This window comes from Brienomyrus brachyistius, chromosome 18 (assembly GCF_023856365.1).
Source record: "Brienomyrus brachyistius isolate T26 chromosome 18, BBRACH_0.4, whole genome shotgun sequence".
Taxonomy (NCBI): domain Eukaryota; kingdom Metazoa; phylum Chordata; class Actinopteri; order Osteoglossiformes; family Mormyridae; genus Brienomyrus; species Brienomyrus brachyistius.
In genome coordinates, this window is record NC_064550.1 from 17063018 (window position 1) to 17076943 (window position 13926).

The following is a 13926-nucleotide window of genomic DNA, read 5'->3' on the forward strand; positions in this document are numbered from 1 at the left end:
CACACCTCATTATCTTTACCTGTTGACAGGGTCTGTTTGTTTATTCGCACAGATATTGAATGGCTCTTTGGAGTGATTATGACATGGTGACAAGTGCAGAAATGTCTTAGAATTTGTAACCAGTAATGGTTCTGTCAGTGTCACCCCCCCCCCCCCCCCCAAATCTCCCAACGCAACCAGCTTCCGGAAGATTCACTAAAATGACACATCACTGTCACACTCTGTGGCTCCTGAATGTGAGATAGTGGAGTGGCCTCCACAGGTATAACATATTTCCACGCTTCTTAAATAGAAATAATCACAGAGAAAAAACCAGTCTGATGTTTAAAAGAAATGACAAAAATCTTTTATATAGCGGATGGACGGATGGATGGATGGATGGACGGGATGGTTCCTTAAAACGATTGTATTGTCTTAAATATTTCTACAATCTCTTCTTACATTTGACCTATTAGTGCCCTCCGTTACAATTGACTAATGAATGTCATTAAAAGGAAAACTCGTGTAATGCAGTGATGAGCACACCCCAGTCCCAGCCTTTCTGGAACATGTTGCAGGCATCACATTTCGAAATTCAGAATATTTACAAAAATAAATAAAGTCTGACGTTTTCAATTACATATGAGTAAAATAAAACTGATCAATAAGATATTTTTGTTTTCATATGCACCTCCCACATCGTCCAAACTTTTCTGGACATGCGGTTGTGTAACATTCAGAAACTTTACCATAGTGAATGTGTTGTATTTTTGATCGACAGGTGCTGAACCTCGTCCAGTCGTACGTGACTCTGCGTGTCCCGCTCCACGTTTCGTACGTCTTCCACTCTCCCGTGGGCTTGGGCAGTTGGCAGCACTTCGACCTGCAGTCCGAGCTGCGTCTCACCTTTGTGTACGACACTGCCATCTTGTGGAGGGACGGTATCGGGAGCCCTCCTCAGGCAGAACTGCAAGGCAAGTCAGTGGTTGAGAAATCAGGCTGATAAGCTGGAGACAGCCAATAGATCGTATCTTTAAATTTCCCTGTCCAGTGGACTTATCCCTGCCTTCTCTTGTTGCAGGTTCTCTGTATCCAACCAGCATGCGGATCAATGAACAGGGCCGCCTCGTAGTGAACTTCCGTACGGAGGCTCGCTTCAGAGGCCTTTTCGTAACGTCGCATTCTGGTACAGTTTGCTGGTTGCTTTGGTCTACTTTTGGGCTGTGTTGTTAGAAGATAAGAAAGGACTACAACCAGGGAGATGTATTCTTCATAAGACACGGGTTTAACTTACCGGCATCTGAGGACACACAAGGACAAATGCGATCCAAGATGGCTGCCAGCACAGCCTCCTACCAGTCATTGTTCCCCTATGGGTGTCATTGACACTGTTAATTGCTGGCAGAAAAACCTAAAAAGACATGCCTTTATTTACGAATAAGCCTTCCGGCTCCTCGCTGCAGCTGAATTTTCCGTGCTTATCCTCCGGCTCCAGGCTCCTCCATGTCCTCCATGGTCATGTGCACAGACCACCCGGGGCTCACCTTCAACCTGAGCCTGGTGAGGAGTGAGCCGACGTACAACCAGCCAATGCAGCAGTGGACTTTCACCTCCGACTTCGCCGTAAGGAAAACCCGACCTCCCATCTGCACACTGCCATAAAGCTAATATTTTGTGTTAAATGTGGGGAGTCCAAACGAATAATTATGAAATGTGAGGGGGACACGTCCCCTCAAATTTAATGGCGGCATTGCCCATGCATCAAGGAGAAAGCTAGAATATTCTAGAATTCTGTAATAGCTGTTTTTTAGGAATCTGTCAGTGTCTGACAACACAACGCCCATATTTTTGCCTTCATAACACCCCCTCATTTTTGCTCTTCTGCTTGGCCAGGCCTGGCGTTTCTGTATTTATCGCAATTTTCTGTGTATAACCATGTCATTTCCCGCTTTTTCTGTGTCTGCCTCTGTGACTGCTGTCCAAAACTCCGAATAGTCTTTCAAAAGTGAGCCCTCATCTGCTTTCCTTCCTTGACCACCCTCTTCTCCCAAGATACGAGATTACTCGGGCACCTACACTGTGAAGCTGGTCCCTTGCACGTCTGCCCCCACCCTCGAGTACAGTTTCCCCCCTGTCTGCAGCCCCCGGGAGCCTGTGACCTTTGATCTTGACATTCGCTTCCAGCAGGTATGCATAGTGTAGAATGCAATCATAAATATCCTTTTAAGGGCCCGTCCAGTCCATCGTCTTTGACTCCCAAGGGACTCTTTGTGGGGAAAAGCAGCAAATGTTGTATTTTTTTTAACAACCCCCTTAAAAATTCCATTGTGCCCACACATAGGTGAGCGACCCTGTACCTGTGGAATTCAGCCTGAACACACAAATGTTCCTGTTATCCAAGAAGTTACTCTGGCTGTCTGATGGCTCCATGGGTTTTGGACAAGAGAGCGACACCGTTTTTGCAGAGGGTATGATAGCAAAGTCACAATTATGTCCAGTATGACAATACCACCACCTTTGGGCCAGAAGACATCATCGATAGCCCATTTTAAATGAAGCAACGTGTCTTTCTTTCACAAAAGACATTCAGTATGTGACGCCATTACTTGCACCAGTACTGTCAGGAAAAAGGTCACAGCACCGGTACATTTTTGTTTCTCAAGGTACAAACAACATTAATGTACCCCCAATGGTACAAAAATGTTCCTCCATTTCTGTACCTTAAAAGGTACAGTTATCTACAGCTAAGTGTACAATTAACATACCCGTGAGGGCATATTCCCAGTGACAAGTAATTAAATCCTCAAAGGTACAAATTGGTATTTTTTTCTGACGATGTGGCAGAAGAGGCACCTCACACCTGTGGAGAGTCTCCTTGCTCTGTATGTATGTATGTCTGTGTGTAGGTGGCCCATCCCTAGGTAATGCTTTTTTTCTAAATTATCCTTAGTGTGTACTTCTGTGTGGGGGATTAGTATCCCATGAAGGGTGTCCCCAGCCTAGGGCCCTCTGACAATGCATTATGTAATAACTCGACAGAATGTAACAAATTGAATGATGATAATAATAATAATAATAGGGTAATGTTGGTATATAATGCACTGTTACACGGTATGTCACAACGTCTTATGTAATAACATCAAATGTGATGAAAAGTTATTATATTTTATCCAGTTATTACATAATGTGGCATTATTACATAAAGCGTTGTTACATGCCCTAAGCTTCCTGGATAGGTTCAGGGTCTCCCCAACCCCTCATTGGGTTAGCTGACAGATCATCACCTGATAATTTGATCAAAGTCATTCAATATTTTTTTTTTAATGGTTCAAAATTCCAAACAAATTCTTCTCTTGTTTGGGACCCTGATGCAGGTGACACTATCTATGGCCGTGTGATGGTGGACCCGGTGCAAAACTTAGGCGACTCCTTCATCTGTAACATCGAGAAGGTCTTCCTGTGCACTGGCGCCGATGGCTACGTCCCCAAATACAACCCCAGCAAGTCTGAGTTTGGCTGCCTTGCCGATTCCCCCTCACTCCTTCATCGGTTCAAAATCATCGTAAGTAAGGCGTAGCGTGGTTATGCAGAGAGAACTTTTTGGTTAACTTACCTTTTATACTGGCACATGTACTCTAACATATCTACTTTATACAGTCTGCACCTTGCCAGCATGTATATACTTTATGCAGTCTGCACCTTGCCAACATGTATATTCTTTATGCAGTCTGCACCTTGCCAACATGTATATTCTTTATGCAGTCTGCACCTTGCCTGCGTGTATATACTTTATGCAGTCTGCACCTTGCCAGCATGTATATTCTTTATGCAGTCTGCACCTTGCCTGCATGTATATTCTTTATGCAGTCTGCACCTTGCCTGCATGTATATACTTTATGCAGTCTGCACCTTGCCAGCATGTATATACTTTATGCAGTCTGCACCTTGCCAGCATGTATATACTTTATGCAGTCTGCACCTTGCCAGCATGTATATACTTTATGCAGTCTGCACCTTGCCTGCATGTATATACTTTATGCAGTCTGCACCTTGCCTGCATGTATATTCTTTATACAGTCTGCACCTTGCCTGCATGTATATACTTTATGCAGTCTGCACCTTGCCAGCATGTATATACTTTATGCAGTCTGCACCTTGCCTGCATGTATATACTTTATGCATTCTGCACCTTGCCTGCATGTATATACTTTATGCAGTCTGCACCTTGCCAGCATGTATATACTTTATGCAGTCTGCACCTTGCCTGCATGTATATTCTTTATGCAGTCTGCACCTTGCCTGCATGTATATTCTTTATGCAGTCTGCACCTTGCCTGCATGTATATACTTTATGCAGTCTGCACCTTGCCAGCATGTATATACTTTATGCAGTCTGCACCTTGCCAGCATGTATATACTTTATGCAGTCTGCACCTTGCCAGCATGTATATACTTTATGCAGTCTGCACCTTGCCTGCATGTATATACTTTATGCAGTCTGCACCTTGCCTGCATGTATATACTTTATGCAGTCTGCACCTTGCCTGCATGTATATACTTTATGCAGTCTGTATCCTCATATGTGCTTTGCATGACTCCCTATCTCATAGGCGTCTTCCTGTTGTTGTCCGATAGACGCTCAAAGTTCTAGTGATATTGTCACACTGAGGTTAACGCTTCATAATCTTTAGCTTACAACCTTGGGTGTTAACTGTTTAAACCTCTAGTCAATTTTTCTTTCAAAGCCGACATTGACTGAGCCTTTGTTGAAATCTTATCTTGAATAGAACTGAAGCAGCTCCAGAAAGAATGTTTTGAAAAGAACTCAGACTGTGCTTCTCCACATTTTTACCCCCGCCCTCAGGACAAGGCTCAGCCCGAAACGCAGGACAGGAGCTTTGGGAGTGTCGGCTTCAATGCGCTTCTGGCCTTGGACGACCCACAGGCGCAGGCCCTTGTCAGGCAGCCGGGCTCCGACGGCTTTAGAGTGGACTCCACCCCCCTGTTCCAGGTCTGTCTCACCTTTTGCCTGCACATGGCTCCATGTGTGTGGAGTTTGCATGTTCTCCCCCTGTCATCATGGGGTTTCCTTAGGGTTCCCTAGTATCCCCTCACAGTCCAAAAACATGCTGAGGTTAACTGGAGTTACCTAATTGCCTGTAGGTGTGAATGGTGTGTGAGGGTGCCCTGTCGTGGATTGTTCCCTGCCTTGGATGGATGGACAAAAAGAGGCTATCCAGGCAAAGACTTTATCTGCTGCTGTCCAGAATGAATCTCAGGACAATGATTCCCCTAAACTACTAGCAAGCTTATTTCAAACCCCCACCTCTCTCTATTTGTTTTTTACCTGAAATTTCCATCAGTTAATTCCCATTTAAGGTCTTGTGTTCACAAATAATATTCTACTACATTAACCAGACATTTTAATCCAACACAATTTACAGAACAGTGAAGGGCTACAATTTATGTGTGTACCGTGGGATTTGAACCTATGACCTTGCATTACTAGAACAGTTCTCTATCTGGAGAGCACATGAGTTATTCACTAGCCACATGGCCTAGCTATACACTAGTCACATTATCTTTTTTTCTCCTCTGTTGGTTCCATGCCTCAGACAAAACAAAATGACTGATAATGGGTCATTGTATTCCTAAATAAATCAATCAGTCCTAGGTGTTCCCCCATCCCAGAGTCACCCCGTTCCAGTATATTTGGAAATTTTTGGTTATCAGCAGAAAGGACCTTGCCCTGCTTCAGAGCTGCATTTCTCCTTTATCTCTGTAGGTGGCGACAGGGAGGGCATGGTACCTGCACACTATTTACACAGTGCGTTCCAGGGACAATGCCAACCGTGGTATTGGGAAGCGTAGCCTGGAATACCATTCCCTGGCACAGGCTGCCAGTTCCTCGTCCAGGGCATCTCGGTCCATGAGGTCAGCTGGTGGGGTGCAGGATATCGCAGACAAAATTGGTGCGGAGAACAACAGAGGTACCAACATCATGCATATCGCGCTGGACTACAGCCGCCAGAGGACGAGTGCAGGTGGGGAAATTTTCGCAGATGGCGTCGTCCCACAAGAGCTCGCCAGGCATGGCAAGGAAGCAGGCCTCGTAACGACAGTGGGTGTCCTGGTGGGACTGCTGCTCTTCGTCCTTGTAGTCATCCTCCTCATTTTGTTTGTGTACTCCAAGAAGAAGGAGAAGAAGGCGGCGCCGAAAGCGTCTGGGAGTAAGGAGCCCATCATCACAGAGGGCTTTAGCGCTGCTGACAGTTCGGAGGTTTGACCGACATCCAGCAGCCTGCCAGCCCTCGGCTTCATTATTTAGTCCATTATATTTGTTTTGAAAGCCCTACAAAGCAATTCACCAACATTCTAGGAGGACTTTTGTCACACGGCATTGTGCGAAAAAGGCTTGGGGTTCAGACTGAGGGCTTGTCATTTTTTTTTTTCCTGTAAAACATACTTGAATGAACTACCATTAGCTGGCCAATGTAAACTGGCCAATGAGACACAAGCTCCGTCCAGCAATGGACAGCAAGGACCCCCACTGAAAATCAGCACTGGATATCAGGAACTCTTTCATTTATGGTCTTTGCCATCCTGAATGCATATATACACACACACACACACACACACATTTTGTAAAGTATGTTGTTCATAATATCCTTAGCTGTTAGCTGTAAAAATGCTGTTTGAAGTTCTGGCTTTCGGTCCATGTACTTTACCAGTCCTTAGTCCACCCTGTAATCTGTATGTAATGTATTGCTGTTCTAAACATTGCCATCAGAGATATTACTGTTTGTAAACAAATGCCTGCTTTTAACGAACACTGGATTTTTGTAGATTCGTTTTTTTAATGAAAGTTAATTTGCTTTTAAAAGAAAGTACTCTTCGTTTTCTTTATGAAAACATGGACGCAGGTCATGCATTAAGTACGTTTTGTAACTTGCCTTATTCCAACTGCATTTTTGCTTTCTTTTTGTGGGGGTGTTGCTGCCCTTCTTTCGGTCATTCTCTGTAACGGCAGCTGTTGTTTCACGTTCACATTTACAAAGAAAAAATTATGTCCTTTATATTATTGGATTGTCATTTTTAATGAACCCTTTATTGTTTTTTATATTTATCGCCACTGTTTTTCATACTTACTGTCCAAGATATCGGATCTCACGCCTATATATTACGTGCCATTTGTACCGTAAACAGTTGTGTACGTGTGCGACTGGGAACATTTAGTGTAACCTGGATGGTAACGGAACCACTTTTTAAAGTATTGTTATTATGGTTGATCGTCTGGGAATAATCGATTGCCATTTTTAAAAGACAGGGCTGAGCACAATTATTTGTTTAAATGAATAATATAAATGTTAGTAACACTGCTGCATTTGGACATGCGTTTATTAGCTTAGCATTAAGGTCGTTTGGTTATTTATACAATGCAGGCAGCGATACGGAGGTTTTCACCGAGACTTACCAACAATACGTCGGTCCTAAGGGATTCATGGGACTTTTTGGTGCAAATATGTTAAAGGGTGTTACGATTCAAAACTCATTTCATGTTTAGTATTTTATGAACGCTATGCAATGTTTGGTAACGCTTTCACTGTCACGAGTTTTTTGTTTAATATTTTGCTTTTTTTATTTTATTGATTCTTTGTCACATTTTTAAAATAATTATTTGATTACCCCCGAAGTTTAGTTATAGACGATAAATTCAGAATGAGCCTGAATTTAGTGTACTGTGTATGGTTGTATGTATTGATGTGTATACATACTTTAAAATATACTAAACTATATAGTGTTTTGGGGAACGGTCAGTGTTAAATATTTCCAAGGTACTGTAAGTATTTGTAACATAGACCTCTGAAGCACAAAGTTATTGTCTTTTACAAAATAATTAAAAGTCACCAATAAAGAGAATGTGTTTTTCTTTTCTCAACGAGCTTTACGTGTGCACGAAATATATGACATCATCATAATGATAACTTCTCTTCGGCTATTATCTTGTTTTAATGTATGATGCGACGTCTTCAGTTTTGGGTGGGTTAAAGTAGATTGAGTTCGTCAAGACAGTAAATCACACTAGTTACCACTGATACATTTCAACGTACTACTGAAGCGGTCAATCTAAAGACTTTTATTTTGATAAGCGCTCCAGGAGCGTGGGTAGAAACCGGAGTTCTAATCCCAGAATCCCTTTCGTCTCAGTACTTCCGCCTTCTTTGCCGAGCCAAGTTGTTGTTCTTGATAAACATGGCCATGGCTGGAGCTGCCGGTGCTGATGAGTTGCAGAAGGAGCTGGTCTGTGCAATTTGCCTGGACTTCTTTGACGACCCGGTCATTTTGAAATGCGGTCACAATTTCTGTAGATTTTGCATACTGATGCATTGGGAAGAGAACGGCGGCGAGGACGTCGGATATCAGTGTCCGGAGTGCCGACAGGTTTGTGTTTCTTGTGGCTGGGCTGTTGTGCTCATATGCAGTTAGTAAACGAGAGATGATCAGTTTCTGAGTTTGCTGCCCAGGCGAAAACAACATTGGATCTTTGCAGGAGATACGTTGATAATTGCGTGCAAATTTGACTAATAGAGCTGTTTTCATTTGAATAGCAAGATGTTTTTCTTTGATAGTTGCCTAGATATGCAACGATGGCTGATGTGTAGGTTTCAATCTTAAATGTGTAATTTCAGATGCAATCCTTTTTTTCACAGATATTTGGAAAAATAAGTTTCACGAAGAACTACCTGGTTAAGAACTTGGTAGATAAATTAAGTGAACTGGATTGCTTGCGACAATGCAAGCCTCAAAAGCCAGCTCAACAGATCAAACCAGAGACCAGATGTGAGCGACATCACGAAGAGCTCAAATTGTTCTGTCACACTGACAGGAAGCCCATCTGTGTCGTGTGCCGGGAGTCAAGAGCCCACAGGTAAGTAAAGCATCCAAACCTTTATTTGCGCACGTATTAAATTATTTAGGATTCTTTTCCTTATATAAGCGATGGATCTAGGATTGTTATTTGTCGTGGTTATATCGCCCCAAGAGCAATCCGCCGTATCACAGCGGAGATTACGTTGCAGTGTAACTGATAGAGATCAAAAGTACGATCTCGGTGACTTATTTATGCGATATGCATAGCAAGAAAAAAGGGCATTCGGAGTAATGAAAAATCAGCTCGTATTGGAGGAGGAAGGGGTCTCTCTCAAAACCGATCCCGAAACGTCTGTCTTTAGGTTCATTTAACTGATATTAATACTTGTTTCACTGTAAAAAAAAAAAAAAAAAAGCTACTTTCACGTAGCAGGTTTGAAAGGCACTTAGTGCTGTTTTGGTTGCTCAATATTAAAATACATTTATTCCTATTAGTGAAACTATTATCTCTGTTTCACGTGTACAATTCATGTACAAACGACCACCGTTGTGTTCCTTCATGGTACTAAAGATATCCTTCCCCATGCAATATGTAAATACTATGCGGACATTTTGACATTTTTGTTTGTGCCTGCTGTAGGCACCATGACGTGTCTCCCATTCCTGAGGTGATCGAAGACATGAAGGTAAGAACAGTCAGGATCTGAAGGCCATAACTTTGAGTGAAGCAGTTCTTTGCCTTGCCTTTTTGGAGTTGAGGTTTTTGTCATCAGACAGTACAGAACATGTAAAAACATGCCTCCCCTGCCTCGGTATTTTAATGCATCTTAATTGCATTTCCTAGGCAGACCTGAGGATGAGACTCATCAAGCTGAATTTTCACAGAACGCTGTGTGCCCAGGTGATCGCTGCAGATGAGCGATCCAAGACCAATGTCAAGGTGGGTGGCGAATTGCTGGGCTTGTTCGCCCCCTACTGGCCAGTTTGGTCAGTGACTAAAAGTTACCTGACATTAAGGAGACGGTATTGTGAAGCCTAACCTGTGGTTGGGCATTTGAATCTAAGTACTGTGGTAAATCGGACAATATGAGGCAGGGGGTGTTCTGCAAAGTGCGACTTCTCCATTTATTTGGGTTAACTTAAGCTAGAAGTCATGATTGTGCAATAAGAGTAGGTAAGGAGCATTCCTATTGGACAATCATGACTTCTATCTTAAGTTAACCCAGCTTACTGAGAAATCCTGCTTTATGAAACACCCCCCAGATCTGCTTAAAAAATCTTTGTTTTCCTGTTTTCTGAATATGAAGCAGCTTTTAATAAATGTGCAATATTCATTTGGTAATATACTGGCCAATATGGTTTTGGAAATCCATCCAGTCTAACATATGTTTGTGGAAACCAGCTTAGGAAACAGGAGCTGAAGGAGAAGATTGAGAACGAGGTGGGGGAGCTTGTTCAGTTCCTGTTGGATGAGAAGGATGAGCTTCTGGCCAGCCTGGATACAGAGGAGTACACATATGTCTCTGTGATCGACGAGAACCTGAAAGAGGTGGAGCGCGAGATGGCGGCTGTGGATGTGGCCATCTCAGACGTCCAGCGCAGCCTCTCAGACAGCAGTAGCTTTGAGGTTTGCTTTTCAGGATTACATTTGGACGTATCTCTAATTTCTCCATGTCGTCTGCTTACATCTTGGAAATTTCAGAATGCTGATTGTCATGACTTCTTTTCTGTAGGGCATTTCCCAGACTGCTTCAAGGTATTTTTTTCTCATTTGATCTATCCTTTTATTGGTGTCATTTCTTAATAATGGGAATTATCAGTGTATGTTTGTGGTAAATATACCTCTTGTAATTCCCTTAAGGACTCATCAGGCGATCGCGGTACAATCTACCGACTTCTTGCCGAACTGGGAGGAGTTCAAAGGTCCCCTTCAGCTCATCCTTTGGAAGAAGATGGTACACGTGCTAAAAACAGGTTAGCACGGCTTCCGTGTTTATTTGTGTTTGGGTTCCAACGCCAGCCTCTGGTATTAGGCCTGTAATGTTGGTACAAGAAAAATATCAGGAGGTTTTTCACGTAAGGGTCTCCTAACTGCCGTGGGTATATATTTTGAAATAATTCTGTAGACACAACATTGTAGAACCTCTGAGAGCACAATGGTGTTGCCAAGACATGATCATGAAAACAATTGCAGAAAGAGCACGACGGAACACTCCGGAGTGTTCTATCTGCCACCTCGTTTCTCTGCTTCCCACAGGCCCTTCCAACCTCACCCTGGACACGGACACTGCCCACCCCAACCTCGTGATCAGCGGCCACGATACCGCCGTGGAAGAGTCCCGGGGCCGGTCCCAGGAGCCAGACCTTCCACAGAAGTTCACCCGCTTCTTCGGTGTTCTGTCCACGGCCGAGTTCTCTTCCGGGCAGCACTACTGGGAGGTGGACGTCCGTGACAAGGGTGTGTGGTACCTGGGGGTCACCACCAAGTACAGCAATCGCAAGGGTTTCGTGAACCTGTCCCCGTCGGCCGGCTACTGGAGCCTGTGCTTGCAGGATCGGCTGTACGCCAATGAGGAAGATGCCCGTTTACCCATCGCCGAGTACTGGAACACTCCACGAGTGGGCGTCTACCTGGACTACGATGGTGGCCGGGTGTCCTTCTATGACGCGGTCACCATGAAGCGCGTATACACCTTTGATGCATACTTTGATGACCCTGTCTGTCCGTTCTTCAGCCCCGGGAAGAACAACCCTGGAAGCAGGATGCACATCTGCCATTATTACTGAAACCTGCAGATGACAGACTTGAAAAGGAACTACGGTATCAAAACTGTAAAAAGGGAAGCAACATTTTTTTTTAGCTACCCTGCCCTTGCATTTAAAAGTCAACCCTTCTAGTGCAAACTCTTCCTGTGACAGTGACCTGTGTTCGTTTTCTTTGCAAGTAGACTAATTCTTAGTAGCTGATGTGCAGTAAAATGACGGTAAATGAAATCTGATTAAACCAGATTAAATGCAGTGTAGCATCTATATGTGTATTTAAGCTTCACTTTTATAATTTTTTTTGTCTAATCATGAAATTCATTAATGATGTATGACTGAAGGTAGTTTATTCATTTCTGAGAGCAGCTGCGGTTGAACTTGCTACTTTTAACCAATTTCTGGAAAAGTGTCTTTCTGTTTGCATTCGTGTGTCATTTTTGGTTAGTTAACATTGTGTTTTATTATTTTAAATCACGGATTCCAACCTTTTTTCTAAATCCTCTGGATAAGCTTTCTCAACAAACGAGCACAGGCATTGCAGCTGAACTTGGGGCCTGGAGGTGCCTTCTGGTCACACTCTACCATAGTTATTGGGCGTGATGTTCCTGTTCTTTAAAAAAGGAAACCGGCCGCAGCCCTGTCTGGCTGTCGTCTTTCTGAACAGTGCACATGCTTTATATATGTCCCTGTAGATTTAAGGCCTCCAAGGGGAAAGTAATGCTAGTTGTCGTCATTGTTATTCTTGCTATTGTTGCTAGTGCAATCGATATTAGGTCATTTCAGTCAAGTGTAGCAGATCTACGAGTTTTTATGAGATTTAAATTTTAAACAAAGCTCGTTTTCAAGAGCGGGTTATATTTTTATGCGCTGTGCGTAGCCCTCTTTGGATTATTATTTTTTAACATGTCAAAGTCCAATGTTTCTGTCCACATGATAATTTATCACCTGAGTGCCGGTTAGCCGCCCTAACCTCCCTCAAAGGTAGAAGTGTTGGTCTTATTCTTTTCCTTCCTTTTTTTAACCCATGAATTTGCTGTTTTTTTAAGTTTTGTAGTCATTAGCTATATCTGACATTTCGGATTGTCTGTAATGAACTGTCAAAATCTTGAAAATAAAATGTACCTGTGACATGTTTGTCTTTAAACCAGTCGGATTCTGTTGGAGATGAGCGACTGGAGATGGCCGAGTTCCATTGTGATTAATTTTAATGTGCAGTTGATAAATCAATAGGATTATAAAATAACATAATGAAAAGAAAACTCATGGATCCATGAAGAGGGTTTAGGTTTGTTTCAGTGTTTCAACCCCTGTATGCCCCCCTCCCCCCAAGATAAGGTGTTATTAGCTTCTAAAGCCAAGGACATCTCTGGTTTTCCATAAGACTTTTGTTGAGTCTAAGCAACCTGATGGCGTCATACAGAAAGCAAGCAGTCAGTCCATGGTGAAGGTCACAAAGTGTGAAGGACCTTGAACATGAGTAAGGGAGAAAGGCAAAGTGTGTAATCTGCAAAAGGAGTGCAACAAGGTTTTAGTAGGAACGTCTGAGTAAAAATGCAGAATGTCCCACAAGCCTTTGCAGTACCTTCAAGGTGAAGTGACCGGTTGTGGAAGAACTGAACTGAGTAACCAAACTGCCTGAGGTTAACAGGTTAAACAGCTGAAACCTCTCTCCTTAGTGGTGATATTCACTGTCAATGTGGGCAAACAGTGTGGGGAGGTGTGTGTGAGAGTATCCCACAGGGAGTAATCGGAGGTAGACGATATTTGCATAAAAAACAAACTAATTTTCCTTCAAGGCTTCATTAATCAAAGGTGACAAAGGCACTTTTTCTCTGCCTGTGTGATTGGGGGGGGTGTTTTATTATCTTGAATTATTACAAATTACTACAGCAGATGGCGCTATACTACCAGTGATCAGTGGCACCCCTGCACACAGGTGTTAATATACATAATGTACGTATTTTCAAATAAATGTATCGTGATTTTGTCCAACTTCTTCACGACTATAGATTATTCCTCAAAAATTAATCTGAGACTGTAGCACTTAGAAGAATTTCACATTCTGTAGCACATTCATTCTGATGTCCCTCTTCCATGTAAAAAAGGCTTCTGTTCTTTTGGGATAAACGCTTTATCTGACGGGGCACAAATAATGTAGTTTTATGCTATTATTTATGTATGAATTAATCACCAACTTGGTTACATGGTGAACTTGTGTTCTTTCATCATTAATGAGCCGTGATGCCTTGTATCTCAGTTACTATATTTCTTAGAATTTCTCAGTTCTGCAAACTTTTGTGAACTAATGAAGGA

The 13926-nt window shown here is 42.8% G+C and overlaps 2 protein-coding genes across 2 annotated transcripts in view; both read left to right on the plus strand.

Moving 5' to 3' along the window:
- The window catches only part of LOC125713247 (FRAS1-related extracellular matrix protein 2-like), a 59872-nt gene extending 51973 nt beyond the window's left edge, over positions 1-7899 (plus strand). Inside the window, exons 17-24 of the mRNA XM_048984229.1 lie at positions 761-953; positions 1061-1165; positions 1475-1602; positions 2032-2166; positions 2321-2447; positions 3354-3541; positions 4844-4990; positions 5765-7899. Of these exons, the coding sequence (XP_048840186.1) occupies positions 761-953; positions 1061-1165; positions 1475-1602; positions 2032-2166; positions 2321-2447; positions 3354-3541; positions 4844-4990; positions 5765-6265 (1524 nt within the window). The 3' untranslated portion in view covers positions 6266-7899. The remainder of the gene's footprint in view (positions 1-760; positions 954-1060; positions 1166-1474; positions 1603-2031; positions 2167-2320; positions 2448-3353; positions 3542-4843; positions 4991-5764) is intronic.
- A 284-nt stretch (positions 7900-8183) lies between these two features.
- Positions 8184-12741, plus strand: trim47 (tripartite motif containing 47). The gene is made up of 8 exons (XM_048984310.1): positions 8184-8421; positions 8691-8908; positions 9491-9536; positions 9695-9790; positions 10253-10477; positions 10584-10606; positions 10712-10824; positions 11108-12741. The coding sequence occupies exons 1-8, from the start codon at positions 8233-8235 to the stop codon at positions 11635-11637; spliced, it is 1440 nt and encodes a 479-aa protein (XP_048840267.1). The 5' UTR covers positions 8184-8232; the 3' UTR covers positions 11638-12741.
- Positions 12742-13926: the final 1185 nt, after the last annotated feature.